Source organism: Phymastichus coffea, unplaced genomic scaffold (assembly GCF_024137745.1).
Source record: "Phymastichus coffea isolate CEN01 unplaced genomic scaffold, Cenicafe_Pcof_1.1 PCOF00057, whole genome shotgun sequence".
NCBI classification, from domain to species: Eukaryota; Metazoa; Arthropoda; class Insecta; order Hymenoptera; family Eulophidae; genus Phymastichus; species Phymastichus coffea.
The window spans coordinates 1631592-1648511 of record NW_026706868.1 but is presented as its reverse complement, the minus strand read 5'-3'; the positions used below and the strand labels follow the sequence as shown (position 1 = coordinate 1648511).

The following is a 16920-nucleotide window of genomic DNA, read 5'->3' as shown; positions in this document are numbered from 1 at the left end:
AAGCAATTTGGATAATATGTTAATCTTGGCACGAGGCACGAACTTTAAAGTCGGCAATCGTGATTGTTATTTGTCGCTCTCAGTTAAAGTTTTATTATTCCCTTGCATTTGCGAATTGACGGGCAGAGAAGAACTTTATCAATTTTCCTTGGCTTGTACAATCAATTAGTGCAGCCATGGGAGAGTCGATGAAAAGATCGTTATCCGCGATATGTGTTGCGCCAATCGCGCAGGCGCCGTTGCAGTTCCCAAAGTTTATTTTTACCACGGCTTACGCTATGTAATTGCTTATCAACCGTGCGCGGCCTTGCAACCAACGAAACGTGCGACGCAACTATACGCGGCCCTTCATTTTTTCACATTGCGCAAATCCGCCGGTTCTCCGAGTGATTAGCCATCGTTGTGTGCGGTATTGTGCGCGACGCCGGGATTGTCCTCATTTATCGCGATTTTGCTTCCACACTGTCGCGTGCCTTTGTTTTTTCGCGCTCGCGACACTGCTGTTGTTTTGGCAGACGAATTCATTAGGCAATTTCGTTCTCGCACGACGCTTTATCCTTTCTCTTTCGTGCAAACACGTGAAAAATCATTCTCGTACAGAACTGCTTTTTTGTCATCGAGAACATATAAGATAAAGATATATCGTGGTCTTCAAGATGAAACGTCAGAATTCATAATATAATTTATGCCCGTATCACTTTGAAAACAATTCTTTTTCGTTGTTTTGCTTCTCCACAATTGTACTGTCGAAACATCAGCAATTATAATGCGCCGTCGCGGCAATAAAAGAAAGTGCGCGATATTTGAAAGCAAAAACAAGCAACAGAAAACAACGGCATGTATAGTCATTTGTTTTCTCAGGAAAATTACTTCATTCATTACATCGAAGCACGAAATGATTCTGCAATCGCGTATTTTGACAATTCGATGTCTATACATGTAAAAAATTTACAAATTTTCGTGCGAGCATGCGAATGCCGAGGTACGGCTACGGATAAAGAGATGCGCGAGCACGTAAACGTGTGATTATCAAGCGACATTTTGGGCTCATTGCAGCACCTTCTTGTAAAGCATTGAAGAGGAAAAAGACGAAAGAATAGGCTTGCAGTTGAGTTTCGTCCGCATCCTGGATTGCGGCTGGAGCTTTTTTTCTTCTTTTCCTCCCCCTCTCGAGAAGTAAGTAATACATCGTTACATAGTAACTTTGGTCAGGGTACCTTTTCCATTTCATTAGCTGTTTTTTTCGATGATCCACTGTGATTCACAAGCATTTTAATATGTTCTGTGACTTTCATCTTTTTCTGGATTTCATTAAAAAAGTGCCCGTAAATTATATCTTTGATTTTATTAATCTTGCCAAAGTGACACTGATTTTCAACACTGCATTTTTAAGCATCAATAAAAAAAATAAAACAAGTATATTTTTTAATAACATCCAATTAGGAACTTGGCATACACTTGGAATTTTCATAACAGAAAATCATAGAGATTATTCCATAGTCACGAATATTCGAAGAGAGGAGTGTGTGTGTAAAAGATCCAACGTTACGCTATACGAGTATACTCCATTCTTGGCCGTGAAAGCCAACGAGCTTTAACGGGAAGTGTAGTAGCACGCGCAGCAAGGAAGTTTCGCAAATGGCGCGGAAATGAAGTCCTGCTATATAGATATATAGTTAAAAGCTGCGACACGAAATCTATCTTCTCTCTCTCTCTCTCTCTCTCTCTCTCTCTCACACATACACATAATAGCGAAATCGAGAGAGGAAAAGAGCGATTTGATCAGCCGCGACAGCGTGATCTTTATGAAGGTAGTATACATTTCAGCTTTAATTGCCCACACACCTCGTAACTGCTATCGATCTTGTGTCTGTTACTCCCATGAGCTAAGAGCTTTTGCTTTCGCAATCGTATAAAGATTTTTACGAGCATAAATAACCTTTGTCCAATTCTTTCGAAAGCTCTTATATTATTTGTCTCAACTTGCATTTCATCGACACACACACACACACACACACACATCGTTGCTAAATTTTGCTCCACTGCAGCCGGTATTTTATTTTTATCAAATAGTTTTTCCCAGCATGCCTTTCAATTGTTTGTTTTTTCATTTGCCGCGTTATGCTTTATTGCAATCATTAGAAATTCACGATCTCAACAAACCGACATTCAAGTTGCGCGCATTATGTTCCATTAGCCAAGCATAACTGTGCGCGCACACACAACAATCGATATAACACTCGTTTTTGCCAGTAGTTGCGATTTCGTAAGCTTGTAACCTCCTTGATGGTGTACGGTCGTCAAGCTCAGTCGAGTCATTGGAATGTCCAGATAGCAATTTGCTCACGCATTCGTTTAGCTGCTGCTCGCGCATTTACACAATGTTGTTCTCGCTACTCCCTTTTTTCAGATCGCCGCGCATAAATACGTCCTTGACGGGCTCGCGCTCGAAAGTAGCCGTTAGTTTATTATAAAGAATTCATCGTCGCGCGAGCCTTTCGAAAATTATCGATCTCGGCGATATTGCACATGCTCGCTCGACGAAGGAAAAAGGCGACGGAAGTCTGGCTTTTCCACATGTCATGGGCTTTGGAAATTTCGTCCGGCAAGAACTCAACGCATTGTTACACGTCAAATTATCTACGCAGGCCACGGTGCGCCTTCTACTCAATTTTTACTCGTTTTTTCCTCTCGGGCTCCACTACTTTCTCGTAAGCACACATGCGTCTACTGCGTGGAACGCCTTTTTTTATTTCGCTGATATTACGCTATATAGCTTTCATCGACGCGTACGCGTCTCGAGTCGCTGACTTTCCTTGTTTCTCTGCACCGCTCCAGGATACAATTAGTTATTTATGAATCGTTTCGTTAGATAGAAAAAAAAAGATATCGCCTAATTCACTTTTCATCGAGCGCCCATATCTATTTCATCGAACGGCATGTATCACAACAAATCACAACATATCACAACATATTTTTTTCTTCTTTCCACGAGTTCACAGTTTAAATTAACAAAGGCTTCTTTTTCTTACAGGATGGCGCGACGAAACTACGCCGTCAAGTGCTTGCTGTTGAGTTCATTGGTGGCGACAGTGTTGGCTAAACAGAAGAAATCGGGTAATTAAAAGTGAATTACAATTTTGAGATCGCACATCGTCAACCGCCGCGCGAATCTGACGTCGCGTTAACGTAAGTAATTAGCGGAACTAATCGTTGCTGCGTAATGCATGCTATAATGAAAGATCGCTTGCGAGCACGTGTACACCGAAAAAAAAAAATTAACCGTTAACTGTTTGTTTAGTCTTTCGAGCGTGCATCTGTTTTTTAACGATTTCTCTGAATCGTAGGAGTATCGACGATTTTCCGCTCGGTCGAGTGGAATTATTGTTCGATTGTGTCGCATATTATCGTATTATCAAAAGCATGTTAACAATCGGCAAGCTAAGGGCATTCCTAAAGCAAGTCGGGCATCGGTAATTTTGCACTTTTCATCTTGCGTACGCCTCCATTACGCCGGGCCAGCTCCTTAATTACCTAACAATTGCCGGCAGGTGTAAAATTGCGCCGATTTGCCTGGCAATTACGCAAAGTCGCCTGGCCACCTGATATTTTCGCGTTGACCAATTTTGATCTCGTTAGCTGACTCCTTTCTCTCTCTCTCTCTCTCTCTCTCTCTCTCTCTCTCTCTCTCTCTCTCTCTCTCTCTCTCTCTCTCTCTCTCTCTCTCTCTCTCTCTCTCTCTCTCTCTCTCTCTCTCTCTCTCTCTCTCTCTCTCTTTCTTTCTCTTCGGCAGAAGGTTTACATTGCATTCACACGATCGTTACTTTATTTTCATTTCGCAATGGTAATTGTTTTGTGATTACGTGCTATTACTGTATATTTTATCTACACAAGTTCTATAAAATATTGTAATTTTCGCATTGACCATAAATCCCCCTATTAATAGCTTTATGGCTTACGATAAAATTTATATGTAAAATCTTAACTGAAAATTGAATAAAAAGTAATTGCGATTTGATAAAGTTATGTGATCGTTTTTTGCAGTTGGTCCCCTGTTAATAATTAACCAAAGATTCATAAAACTTCCGTTATGTTTGCATAAAAAGAGAAAAAGAGAGAACGTGGGCCTATAAATGGCTATGAGAAAAGTCATAAATAATTTTTTTTCCATAAGCGACACAGTGTAAGTAAACTGACAAGAAAGTAGCCAGTGAAACGTGGCTATAAAAGCACGCTCTCGTTTTGATAAGGAAAAGCACTCAATTGATCTTTATAATACACAGCTAGGAGACTGCTGCCTCTCGGATTGCTAATAATTGTTTGAAATTTTTAAAATGTCCACACGCGACTTAGCAGTTGAATTTTTATTTTTGGTCAACGCCTCGGGGACATCTAGAATCCCCCGCAGCAGGATTCATGTAAAGCAAAAAATTTAGTTGAATATAATGATTTGACAAAATATTTGCATTTATATTTTTTCTGCAAAGTGTGTGTAATTTTGTGGCCAACAATTATAAACAAATCAAAATTTTTCGATAATATAGAAGTTAGAGTTGTTTTTTAGAAATTTTCCAACAACGTTACTCTTGTCTACAGTAATTGTGTTAAGATACAGTTTGACCATGATACTTGAAAAAATCATTCACATTCTGCGAGAAAACATAAATGGATATATTTGATCAAATTATTGTAAGCAACTAAATTTTTTGCTTTAAAACGTGAACCCTGATGAAGAGGATTCTGGATATTTCCGATCCGTGTGTGGATGTTTCTTTAAGTTGGGTTCCACAGCCTCTTTCCATATAAGAACTTACGGCGGCGTGTACGCACTTACGCTCGTAATTCGCGTTTGCTTTCGCAAATTGAACAATTGATCGGCAAGTTCGAGAAATCGATGTAAATTGGCGCCATCATATAAATCTGACAAGATCGGCTTTCTCTGCGCAAACGGATGATTATAAGACAATAGGTTCGCTGCAGGCTTTTGCAAATGAGTGCGCGGCCCTGCGAAACTCGGTTCCTTTCCATTGCCCCGCACGAGGTAGGGATACCCTTTACCTTCTGAATTTTTTTTCGCTCGCTTGTGTAATAGATGATCGTCGCGCAACAGAGGGACATTGATTGTTGTTTTGTTTCGTTATAGGGCTCCCTAGTTCTTTTTCTAATTGCGCGGGGGCTCAGCTTTACAGGTGCGCCGCTGTACGTTGTAATTTAGGTTGATGATGATGAAAGAAAATGGGGGAGTCGATGTTGTTTTCGGAGTAATTGCGCGGTCGGGTATACACTTTTTATCGGTTCTTAGCAGGCGTTTTGTTTGCTCTGTCGTCTAATCTCCCTTGTGGGAAAGAAACAATTTTTCTTTGACGACACTCACAGTGTATTTTTTTTATTGTTTTGGTCATTTATCATATCCGTCAGTGAGACTAATTTTGTTAGTTTATATGGGCATGAATATATCGGCGATGTAAATGATATTTTATAAGCAACGTGAACTTTCACATCTCGATTTATTGCTAAGTTTGCCTGACTGAAAGCATCGTCCAATTGAATGAAGCTGCTCAAAAGTTAATTTCTCTGACTGCAGCTGAGATCAAATTTAATACCTCTCTAACACATGCGATATAGCGATGGAAGATCGTAAAGGATGACTTTATGAATTGTTTCGAATATTGCACTCGTAAAAACAGTTCCATACGTCGAAATTTTTCGAAACCGGTTATCGCCTCATAAAGTAAATGCAAAATACGATCGATAAAATGGACAAAGAAAATCAATGCTCCTCATCTACAATGTTACAGCGTGAAGGGAAAGAACGTACATACAAGCAGACAACCAGAACTGTTCACAGTGGTATACGCGGGCAACGATCTATTAACGAAGGTGTTGCCCGGAAAAATTATCATCGGTGATTGAACGATCGAGTCGAGGTAGTTTTCCTTCTTCCGCTTGATATTACAAACGTACGTCCGGTACAATTTGCTCTGCTCGGTGATGGGTGAAATCGTTGGCTGCGATGGGAAAGGTATACTCGCATAAAGCAACCTTGAAACTTGGGCGCACCGCATGAAAGTCAATAGCATTGTGAAAAGTGCCAAGAAAACGATAGCGATCGATCGACACAGAAGAGAACAACAAAACAAATAAAGAAAAAATAACAATGCCACGTGGCATTACGAAAACTTCAACTCTCAGCGCCAAGTGCAGTATTACAATATTGCATGGCGGGGCGCAAACCAATTTCTTACCAATATACGTACACCTTATTTTTACATTACGTGCTGTCGTGTTCATTCGCACGCGCGCTTCGCCCTTTCTCATTCTACGAGCATCGACGCCTTCGCTTCCCTTGCGACTTGAAAGCGATTCAAAATTCTCACTTGTTTTCTATTCAGCCCAACCATCGGCAGTTATCGCTAACTTTTTTTGAGCGAAACACGTTGCGCAACAACGGTTTTTTTTTCAATTACGTCCCGCTCTAGTCGTCATATTTATGACGCGTGCGTCAAAAAAAATACAAGGGGCAACGAGGTTAAGATGTAGATATCTCACGGGGGGACAATATCACTTTGCGCAAAAACAAGCCGACACCTTGCGAAAAATATATTTCTCACGTGCAGGTGACAAATTCAACGGTGTCGCTCATATTTCCGCTGCTTTAGCTATTTTCGCAGATCTTATCATTCAATTTCATACAATTCATGAGTGCTGTCAAACAAAAAGCGGATTTTCCTTATTTTCGCCAGCGTGCTTACGTAAAAATTGAGACACCGATGCAAGCCGCTAAAAATAAAAAAGACCTTGCGGGCAATTACTCAACCCGAATTTCAAAAGCACTTTCTTCCAACGGGCAAAATATGGCCTCCCGTGACACATGAATGTTAGAAGCGCACCGACACGCGCACGCATACACGCAGGTGACTTTCCGCGAGCAATCGAGGCCAATATGACGTTTTAACTGGTCTAGAAAAGCATCGTAAATCACGAGCATTCGGCAAAAACTGTTAAAATAAAAGTTTCAATAAAGGCTCTACGTATAGGCGGCATTTGCATCCATATCGACTTTCGAGCATTCGGAAAAAACAATGGGCGCGCTACGCGGGAGATCTGTCGTATAATGCGGTGAAAGGCGTTTTGCACGGGCGCAGGTTTATCGGTGGCACACGCTTCGCCGAGCGTTATTTATACAGGCAGCGCGGGCTATAAAACCGGATGCGGCGCCGATATCGGCGCGCGTTATGTCACAGCCCGATACGCCCAGCGCCCTCGACGTTTCGGCAAAAGAGGCGCTAATTATGCACGTGAATTCTTCCGAGAGGGAGGACGCGAGAATCGATCAGTCGGCAATTTTAGATAACGACGAGTGTCTGCCGAAGTTGAGTTGCGAAAGCCGGCTTGCGCGCCTGCATTAACCGCGAATTAAAAGCGGATCAGCTAATTAAATCCGCGATTAGAAAACGTGTTATTTCCTTGCCGTGGAAACGCCGATGAGATGCATAACTTTCCTGCTCTATCTGAAATATTTATAATTGCGCGTGCGGAAAAGAAAAATGAAATTCCACATCAGCCGTCAATCGTGTTTATGCTATACCGTTGGCGCCATTGACGCGCTTATCTTTGCAATTTGCGAGGAAGCGCAAGCACACGCTCGCTGATCGCGCACCGTATTTCTTCGGCGCTCTGAGCTGAATTTCTAAGTAACATTCCGACGGCGTTCGGCGGCGTGGTTAATATCCTCGCGCGGCATCGAGGAAATACGCTGGCTGCCTGTGCCGCGCGTTTTTACGATGTGAGAAAACCAATAATACTTCTCAGAGCTATCTCGCGTGATAAATCTTCAAGAAACTAGCGTCGGCCGCGGAGAAACAATTTTTGCTTACGAAAAATCGAATCGCAGCGTTTGCCAGTGAAGCTCTTTCATACGCCTGCCTTTCGATGGAAATTCGAGTGGCATTCATCGATAACCCATTTGTAAAGTAAGTGTAACGTTGCCAAATGCCATTGAATACATATTTAAAAGCGTTGCCCAACATCATCGTCAACGCGATTGCCTTTTACCAACGCACGGCGTTTAACATAAATCATAAAGGCGCAAGAAAAGCATAAAAATACGGACGCGCGTTTTATACAAACCACAAACAATTTTCCACTCTACTGGACAACAAAAATAAATCAACGCCGTCATAGTGCAATTCTATCGGGCAAATTCAATTAAGAGGCAATATAGAGATAACAGCACTCTCAGAGCTATTGTTGCATTGCGTCAAGTCCCGATAGTATGTGTCTCGCTCAGGGCATACCTCGTTTTGCATTTCAGATGACTTGGCTGTGGACGAGACACGTTTCGACTTTGCATCGAGCTACAGCTCAGCGGCGAATCCTTTCATATCGCTACTCTACCCTCATACGTCAGTCGAACAATTACCTTCGTACCAGCTGCTCTACTCTCAAGCTGATAGCAGGTAAAGTCTCGTAAATTGATCTCTAGCGTTTTATGTGAAATTTCGGCAGCCCATATGAGTAACGGTATGGCAAACGGAAATTGAAGTTGTTTTTCTCTCCGTTACTCCAAATCATAAATCAGAAACAATGCCTTTACAGGAGAAAAAAGTCGTAGGGAGTTCCCGCGGGAATTATATAACGGAAGTAGTGTATAATAACATCGTCGAATGTAAGAATTATTAGGCGGAGACATACATATATAGCCATTTTGCCGACGGCCGCGTCACGAGATGCACGTTGAGAAATTTCTTTCTCTCTCTCTCTCTTGTTACCGAACACGTTTTTTCCCCTTCGGCTCTCGCGAGACAGTCCGACTTATGAATTCACGTTATAGCTCTAATTAACGTATTTGTCGGAGAAATTCTTCGCGGCTAATTGTCATTTCCTGGCTATGCGCGTGCGACTGATTAATAGAGAATTCTCTGCGAATTATCAATTGTGCAATTTCAAATACACAAATTCATTGCAACGCGTGATCCTGTAAATTTTCACGAAGGAAAATTTGTTACAATTATATTGACAGTTTGCGGTGGCGAGCGTTAAGAAAGAGATATATCCTAATTTTCACTTTTAAGCGTCACTACTTAATTTTACAACTTAATCGTGCGGCGACAGCTGCAGAAATTGGCATTAAATAAATTGGTATTTCTTGCGACATCCTTACGTCTGCTCTCCCTCTCTCCTGAATTACCATCGCAATTTCTTTCATGCCAATTGTACATTTCTACGCCTGTCATGCCTCTTTTTCATTTGATGTTTTCATTTCTCTATTCGACCATTATAATTGCAGACTATATTTCCGTCTGTCACATTGAGTCATTCTTATTTAAGTAATGTTTGTACGAGCAATAAACCTTAAGTGATTCAATACGAGCTCCCGTAACATATATTCCTGAAAGATTACCGAAGCAATAACCATTGACACAAGTGAGATAATAATCTTACATAATTGTTCTAGTTTTACTGGGTTTGACGTTTTGTTTACTTTACCTTTCTCGTTCTATCAAACATCTTGCTCACCAAGTCGAGGAATAATACTTATTGCCCATTCATATCTCTAGTTCACGATTTCCTTTTTAAACAACTCGGGCACACGAGCTGCCTAATTAAATTCTTATTCGGAAATCACACTTCAAACTCCAGAATTTTCACTGGTATCACTGGACGAGAACGAACAAACTCAAATTGATCTGACGACCGTTATAAGAAAAATGCCACACGCAGCGACACGCGCAGCGACACACGCGGCGCGTCGTGCTTCTTAACTCAAAGCTGCTTTTCCCGTATTTCCTTAAATAAAATCTCGACGACCTTAAGCCTTCGGTCTGAGGAAAGCGACTCAACGGGCAATTTAACCAACGTCACACGTTATTTTCTTTTCCTCTGGCCCAAATAAATCCCATCAACCTAATTTACGACTTAATCTCAACCCTCTCCGACACCCCGCAAATTGGCCATTGCAACAGATCGTGTCCGTCAAAGTAACGGCTTCGTTAACACGTCAATTTCTTAACAGCTTCGAACAGCCGCAGGCAGCAGCAGCAGCAGCAGCAGCACCACCACCACCACCACCACCACCACCACCACCACCGCCATCAGCAAAAGGTACGTGTGGCAAATATCGCGGTCCAGCATGCACCAGGTCACGTTACCGGACTTACGACGGCTCCTGCAACAACTTGCAATTTCCGTCGTGGGGAATGGCCAATACCAAATACGCACGTCTGTTACCCGCTTATTACGCCGACAGTGAGTATTTCCTCGATTCACCTTTATCGCCCTGTCTTTAGTTTTCATTGCTCGCCGGAGAGCGATTTGTCAGCGAAGCATTTTGCAAAACGGCGTTCAAGCACGTCCAAGTAAATGGTGGTTCATTAAAATAGAAAACTTGCGCGCGATGGCTCTTCGGCGCTCTTAAATTATAAATGAGAGTGCGGCTGCTTTGAGAGAGCTCGTGTGTACGCGAGACACCTCACGCGACATTCGTGCATTTGCGTTTACCACAATTCGACGCCACGCGAGTTCTCTAATTTTCTGGCTTTTTTCCGTGGTACACTTCTTATGTCATGCATACGTGTCTTCCATTGAATTGCGCTGCAAGACAATTGTTTTCTTTTTTTCGTCTTTCTCTTTGCCAATCGCTGTAATTTTTCGCTTGAAACGCTCACGAGATAATTCTTCAACAAATAACGAGTGTAATAAAGAAACGCATAGCTTACATCGCGTGTCTCAATTGAAGTGTGAGCGATCGCTATCATGTATGTAAATCTACTCAGCTTGTACGCTTCTATAATATAACAACAATTCTCACTCAATGTCGCAGATATCCACGTGCCACCAGTATCGCAAAGTGGTAACCCACTGCCGAATGCCAGAGAAGTAAGCTTCATGCTTTTCCCCGATGTTGACATCCAAGATCCATTGTGGACACTCGTGGCTATGCAGTGGGGACAGATCATAACCCATGACATGGCTATGATTGACGGAACTACTCAGTCAAGTGAGTTGTTTTTTATTACTATATTTTCGACTCTCTGCGTTTTCTGTTATTTCTTGCTGACGTTGTAGTTGTGTGAGGGAAGAATGGAGTTTACTGCCTCTGTGGAAATAAAGTGGAATGTATGGGAATTTGTTAACTATCGTGGTACATGCTTGCCTTTCTTATACCCCGCAACTAGGATCATTTTATAAAGTGTATCTCCAACATAAAAATAAATACCATGAATCTAAAATCAGTAGAAAGACCATAAATATAAATGATAAAAAAAGTCACGGAAGCTATAAGAAAAGAAGCGATACCCAAATGATAAAGGCGCAGCATTCTGTAAATCTCGTGCTAATAGCGTGCGATTAGCCTACGTCACTTCCGCACACACCTACCACGCAACTTTACATCACGCAACCTTTGCACAGCAAACTCGTTCATCCTGTTTCTTATGATGTAACCCATATGACTGTGATTTCTTCCATAGAGGCTCACGCGACGATGTGTTGCTCGGATCAGGGCCAATTGATTCAGTCAGCACTGAGCAGTCCACTATGTTTCCCCATCATCATTCCGCCAAACGATCCAGTCTACTCGTACGAGCGGCAACAGTGTCGTAATTTCGTGCGTAGTACAACTGATCTTGATCGTGGCTGCTCATCTGGTTATCAACCTGCTGAGCAGGTTAGTGGACAATTTCATTGTGAAATGCACGCGTGTTTTTCATTTGCTACGAGAGACTGTCCATTATTTCTGCGAGACAGCTTGACGCTGATTATCCGTGCTACATGAATGTATTAAGCGTCGCTATATTTGGCCTCGACAGTCGACTGAAAGTAATTAAAAATTACAGTAGAAGGCCTCTCGCAACCTCTCAAATCGTACTTTGTAAATTTTAATTAAAATTCAAAACAAATTATTTGCAACAATCAACGGCCTACGTACGCATTACTTATCAGTTGACAGTTGTGTCTCACTTCTTGGATCTGTCCATCATCTACGGCTCGGACGACAGGACGGCAGCCGGATTACGCGCCGGCATAGGTGGTCGATTGGTCGTCGACGTGAGAAGCAATCGGGAGTGGTTGCCAACTGCTCGCAACAAGAGTATGGCTTGCGATGTTTACGGACACACCGGCGACGTGTGCTACGCAGCTGGTAAGTGCCAGATTTATGCTTTATGACATGACAACGTGACAAATTATACTTGGCCGCCGCAACAATTCGTGCGAGCTTAACGTAAATAACAACGAGCCAGCGACACGTACTTTTGACGTTTCTTTCATTCGTTTGCCGAGAGCGCGCCTTGGCCGTTCCAAAGCATATCGATCGATCTCCAGTCACGAATCACGCGCTTTATATGTACATATAGGAACGAGCTCGCAACAAACGCCAGTTTGAGAAAAAAAAGAGTAATGCGCTGAAAAAATCGTTGAAAGTGTATCACTATTCGCACTTATGTAGCGTCTACTTGAGTAGAATGACTCAACTGCTTTGTAAATTACAATTTTAAGAGTTTGCGCGTTATACATTTCCCCTTGCGCAAATTGAATTGTCGTCTAGTATATAGTTATGAAATTCGCTCGCACGCGCCAATTGCCCTCGCTATAAATTCTATAATATTATATCATAATTAGCCGCATTAGCAAACATTACACTTATGGGAAACATCTTTATTCATCGAGATGTATGTTATCATAGCGTTGTAGCTTCCTGCTTCGCGTTATATATATTGTACCGTGGCTCATTACGCTCGTTAAACAACATTTTATATTTTTATCTCTGTGAGATTCTGCATGAAATTATAATAATCCGCGATCCAGTGCTCGACGCGCGCTTACCTTTTGACGTTCTAACTGACGCCAATTAGTACGCGGAATTAGTTTTATGACAGTCGTAATTCAGCTCCTACACTTAATATTTCAACCGAGTTCCATAGTAAAATCGCAACAATCCTTTCATTGAAATCTATACGCACTGCGTGTAAAAAAAGTTACCTCGCGACACGACATCGACGTTGGTATAAGGACATAGCTATAAATTACAGCTAAAAAGGCTCTGCGATTTCTTTTCTTTTTCCTTTATCCTCCGGCGACGGTCCTCTTTCGTTTCAATGGCGTTCGTAAAGCCAGCCCCTTGTTATCCTTAAGACGTCGTTTGCGAAAAATCGCTGCTACTTGTACAAGTCGAAACGACTCACTCGCGGGCATGTAACGGTTATTATGCTCGTGGTGAATGTTGATCTATTCTTTCTACGCGCGCGCACGCAATGGGACCCTTTCGGAAATGCGTAAAAGATTAGGATGGAATACTTTGAGATTTCATAATACCGTGGATATATCTTAGTAGATTGGAAAAGTCGGCATTTCTTATTAGATGCATTTGACACGTCGAACGAACCTAGTAAAATATAGAAAGTGGCAAAAATTATTAGAGTTAAAGCTTTAAACGCAATATTGCTTTTGCTTTTTGTTTCCTTCAAACTTATATTTTATTTATGCGCAATCGCACTTTTACTTACGTGGCTCGCTGAAATGGCATTAATGATATTCAAGGTAATTATGATCGAAAGTAGTCTGGTCACTATGAGTTTCTAATAGTTGTCATAATTTATAAACTACTTTGAAATTGAATGTGCAATCGTTGATACGAATTTTTTTAGCTGTTTTACACAAAAACAAAACTATAAATCATGTAATAATGATCATCAACGTTCATTTATCGAATTTACTCAAATGTTACCGACTTCATTATATGTTGTGTGAAGGAATAGCTAACTTGTTTAAAGTCGTCGTCGGCAATATTTGTCAATTACTTTTGAAATCTGTATGAGTAAAAAATTAACGATCGTGTTTGACATGTTGAAACTCGTGTATAGGTGACGCCCGTGTTAATCAGAACCCGCAACTGACAATTCTCCACATTCTGCTTCACCGTGAGCATAACCGTTTGGCCAACGAATTGTATCGTCTGAATCCTCACTGGAGCGACGAAACTATCTTCCAAGAAGCCAGAAGGATCAACATTGCCCTTCATCAACACATCTCTTACTACGAGTGGCTACCGATTTTCATTGGTCTTGAAAATTCAATCAACCGCAAGATCCTTTACAAAACTAGTGGTTGGATTAACGATTACGACCCCAACGTAGATCCCAGCACTATCAACGAGCATTCCAACGCTGCTTTCCGTTACTTCCACTCCCTCATCGCTGGCCGACTTTTGTAAGTGAATACGTGACTTTCACAAAATTGTATTCCACTAATCAATTTAATAGAGCAGCCAATTAATTCTAGCAGTAGTTCTTCAATTGACAACTTTTCGCCGCGTTGCTACATATAAATACTATTTACGTAACGTATTCCGTCAAATCACCTGTTTTTTTTTTCTGGGCATAGATTGGTCGACGAACAGCGTTACTCTTACTCGTACAACGCTCTGCGTTTGAGCGACCATTTCAATCGGCCTGGAGTAATCGAAGAAGATGGTAACTTGGACAAACTCACAAGAGGTATGGCCTTCCAACCGCAGGAGGCTAGCGATCAGTGGTTCGATCGTGAGGTAATTTGAATGCTGTAAACGACAATTGGAAATTGAGTAGTGCGCGGCTGCGAATAATTCTGACATTTGCTTGTTTGTAGATCACGAACTATTTGTTCAGGAATCATCACAAACTTGGTGACGATTTGCGCGCCATCGACGTGCAACGTAACCGTGACCACGGTCTCAACACTTATAACAATTTCCGTGTATGGGCTGGTCTACCCAAAGCTACCGAGTGGGCAGACTTCCAAGACCTTATCTCGCCTGCGGTGAGTTCTCTTTTAATTTTTAGTTATTTATTAATTCTTGTTAACTCATATGTGAAGTGTGCGCAACGATATATGCAATGGGCATTGGCGTCGTTGTATGAGCGTGTTCGATTATTCAACAATCTATTGGCGACCGTAATTTTCTTTTTACTTCGAAAGATGTGACATAAGGATGCATGTAAGTTGGTTATTTTCTGAGATAAACTTTCGGTACAATTACGGCAGCAATGCTCGTTAAATATATTTAGATTGATTTTGCATATTTGCATTTTTGATGCAATCAAGATAAATTTATATAATATACCAGCATATTGTTAATTTGCTTTCTGAAACACGCGTGCCAATGAAGTATTAAGGTCTATTGAGAAAATAACGAATATGCATCGAAGTTATGCGTAAATAACACGAGACACGTTGTAGGCAGTAAATTTCTGAAATGAAGAAATGTCTGTAAATAGCATAGTCATTGATAATTTAATTAAGAAAACAATCGATTCGCCCAACGGGTGCGTTATAGACAATTGATAGTTCCGTACTCGAATGGGCATTTCTAATTATAAGCCGTGTCTAACTTGTCGTCTCCCTTCTCGTTTAGAACATACAAAAGCTGGCCCAGCTCTACGAAACTCCGGATGACGTGGATCTGACAGTAGGTGCTTCTCTCGAGCGCCACGTACAAGGCACATTGGCTGGTCCAACGTTTATCGCAATCATGACCGAGCAATTTTGGAGGTCGAGGGTTGGCGATCGCTATTGGTACGAGACTGGTGATCCGGAAATCGCTTTCACAATCGGTAAGCGCTAATTACCAATTTAACTCGCGTCAGTTCCAAGAGCCAATCGGGATGACATCGCTCTGTTCTTTGCAGAGCAACTCGCTGAGATACGTAAGGCCAGTATCGCCAGGTTATTCTGTGACAATGGCGACAACATTCAGCTTATGCAGATGAGAGGTTTCGAGCAGGTTTCTGCAACGTGAGTATTATAATTAATTCGCACAGCTCTCATCTCTGCATGATCATGGCAACGACTTATGCGTGCAATGTTCGAATACTCTTTAGAAATCCGTTGGTAAGCTGCTCGCAAATTCCGGCCATTGACCTTTCACTCTGGAAGGATATTCAACAACCCGGAGCAAGTTGGGCGCAACCGTCGGCTCACTCGTTCCAATGGTTCAAGAAGTAGGACAATTTTTTTGATCGCAAACGAACCTAAGAAAATTCACATAATATGTATCGTCTAACTTATGTCATCCCTCTTTCACCAATGTCAAAAAAAAAATATTTTGTAATTATTGTACATTGAACGAGATTTTATGTTGAGTGTCTTATTTACTTAGATTTTCTTATGTTAAATATGTACTCGAGCTTGCTCAGCGTTGATTGATTCCTAAATATCAAGCAGCACTCGGAGAGTACGCATTGTAGATAAATAATATTATTATTATAACAAGTTGATCTTCTTTTAAATTGTATAACGATTAGTAATTTGTATTATTGAGTTTAGGCTGTTAATCTATTGTCATTTTAATCTTTATTTTGTAAGATAGTAATATGGTTATAAATAAAAATAATCAAAAATGAATAAACCTCCGTTGATTTTTCTTTTATCTGCCTCGTAAAACACTCACCTTTATTACGAAACAATGCAATTTTTGAAAATCCTCGATCCCGATGTGAAAATCACTAAATCAGCGCATTCGTTAGTTTTGCTCAATTCACAAACAAAAGCACAAGAAGAAATTTGCTGCGTCGCAAATAAAACTCGCGACGCACGCTTCGCTCGCGATTGATACTTTTTCCATTCAATGCGAAAGTTTCATCGCGATCAAATGCAACGTTTTCTTAATACAAATGTGAGTGAAAAGAATTTTTCGAAAATGTTGCTGAAACAATGGAGTATTATTGTCATTGCTGTCGCGTATGGTTCGTTGGCAAGCGGCGAGGAAAGCAACTTGAGCAGAGAAGTGGAGTTCGATGATCTGATAAAGACACTGGAGGAGCGCATGAAAGCTAACCAAGCGTCTGCCGGCGGGGTTATAGTCACGGACGGCTTGAATGAGTATAAGCGGGATTTAGGAGGCGTCGAGGGTCAGCAGCAACAGATAATCGACGTACCCGTTCA

General features: G+C 41.4%; 1 protein-coding gene across 2 annotated transcripts; it reads left to right on the top strand.

The window, feature by feature from the left end:
- The first annotated feature begins 1025 nt into the window (after window positions 1-1025).
- Window positions 1026-16358, top strand: LOC131666247 (peroxidase-like). Of its 2 annotated transcripts, XM_058938747.1 has the most exons (14): window positions 1041-1176; window positions 1444-1811; window positions 3035-3117; window positions 8315-8459; window positions 10016-10248; window positions 10823-10999; window positions 11472-11668; window positions 11944-12142; window positions 13863-14208; window positions 14383-14545; window positions 14626-14796; window positions 15392-15590; window positions 15666-15771; window positions 15858-16358. In XM_058938747.1, exons 3-14 carry the CDS (start codon window positions 3036-3038, stop codon window positions 15979-15981), a joined length of 2142 nt encoding a protein of 713 aa, XP_058794730.1. In that variant the 5' UTR covers window positions 1041-1176; window positions 1444-1811; window position 3035; the 3' UTR covers window positions 15982-16358. The 2 variants fall into 2 exon arrangements, with proteins under 2 accessions (XP_058794729.1, XP_058794730.1); XM_058938746.1 differs by lacking the exon at window positions 1444-1811 and having other exon boundaries at window positions 1026-1176.
- Window positions 16359-16920: the final 562 nt, after the last annotated feature.

What these genes read in the sequence shown, in the direction of transcription:
- LOC131666247 (XM_058938746.1), top strand. Translation starts at nt 3,036, where the DNA reads ATGGCGCGACGAAACTACGCCGTCAAGTGCTTGCTGTTGAGTTCATTG. An exon ending in GGCTAAACAGAAGAAATCGG is followed by an intron (nt 3,118 to 8,314) that starts GTAATTAAAAGT and finishes TTTGCATTTCAG; the next exon opens with ATGACTTGGCTGTGGACGAG. An exon ending in TACTCTCAAGCTGATAGCAG is followed by an intron (nt 8,460 to 10,015) that starts GTAAAGTCTCGT and finishes ATTTCTTAACAG; the next exon opens with CTTCGAACAGCCGCAGGCAG.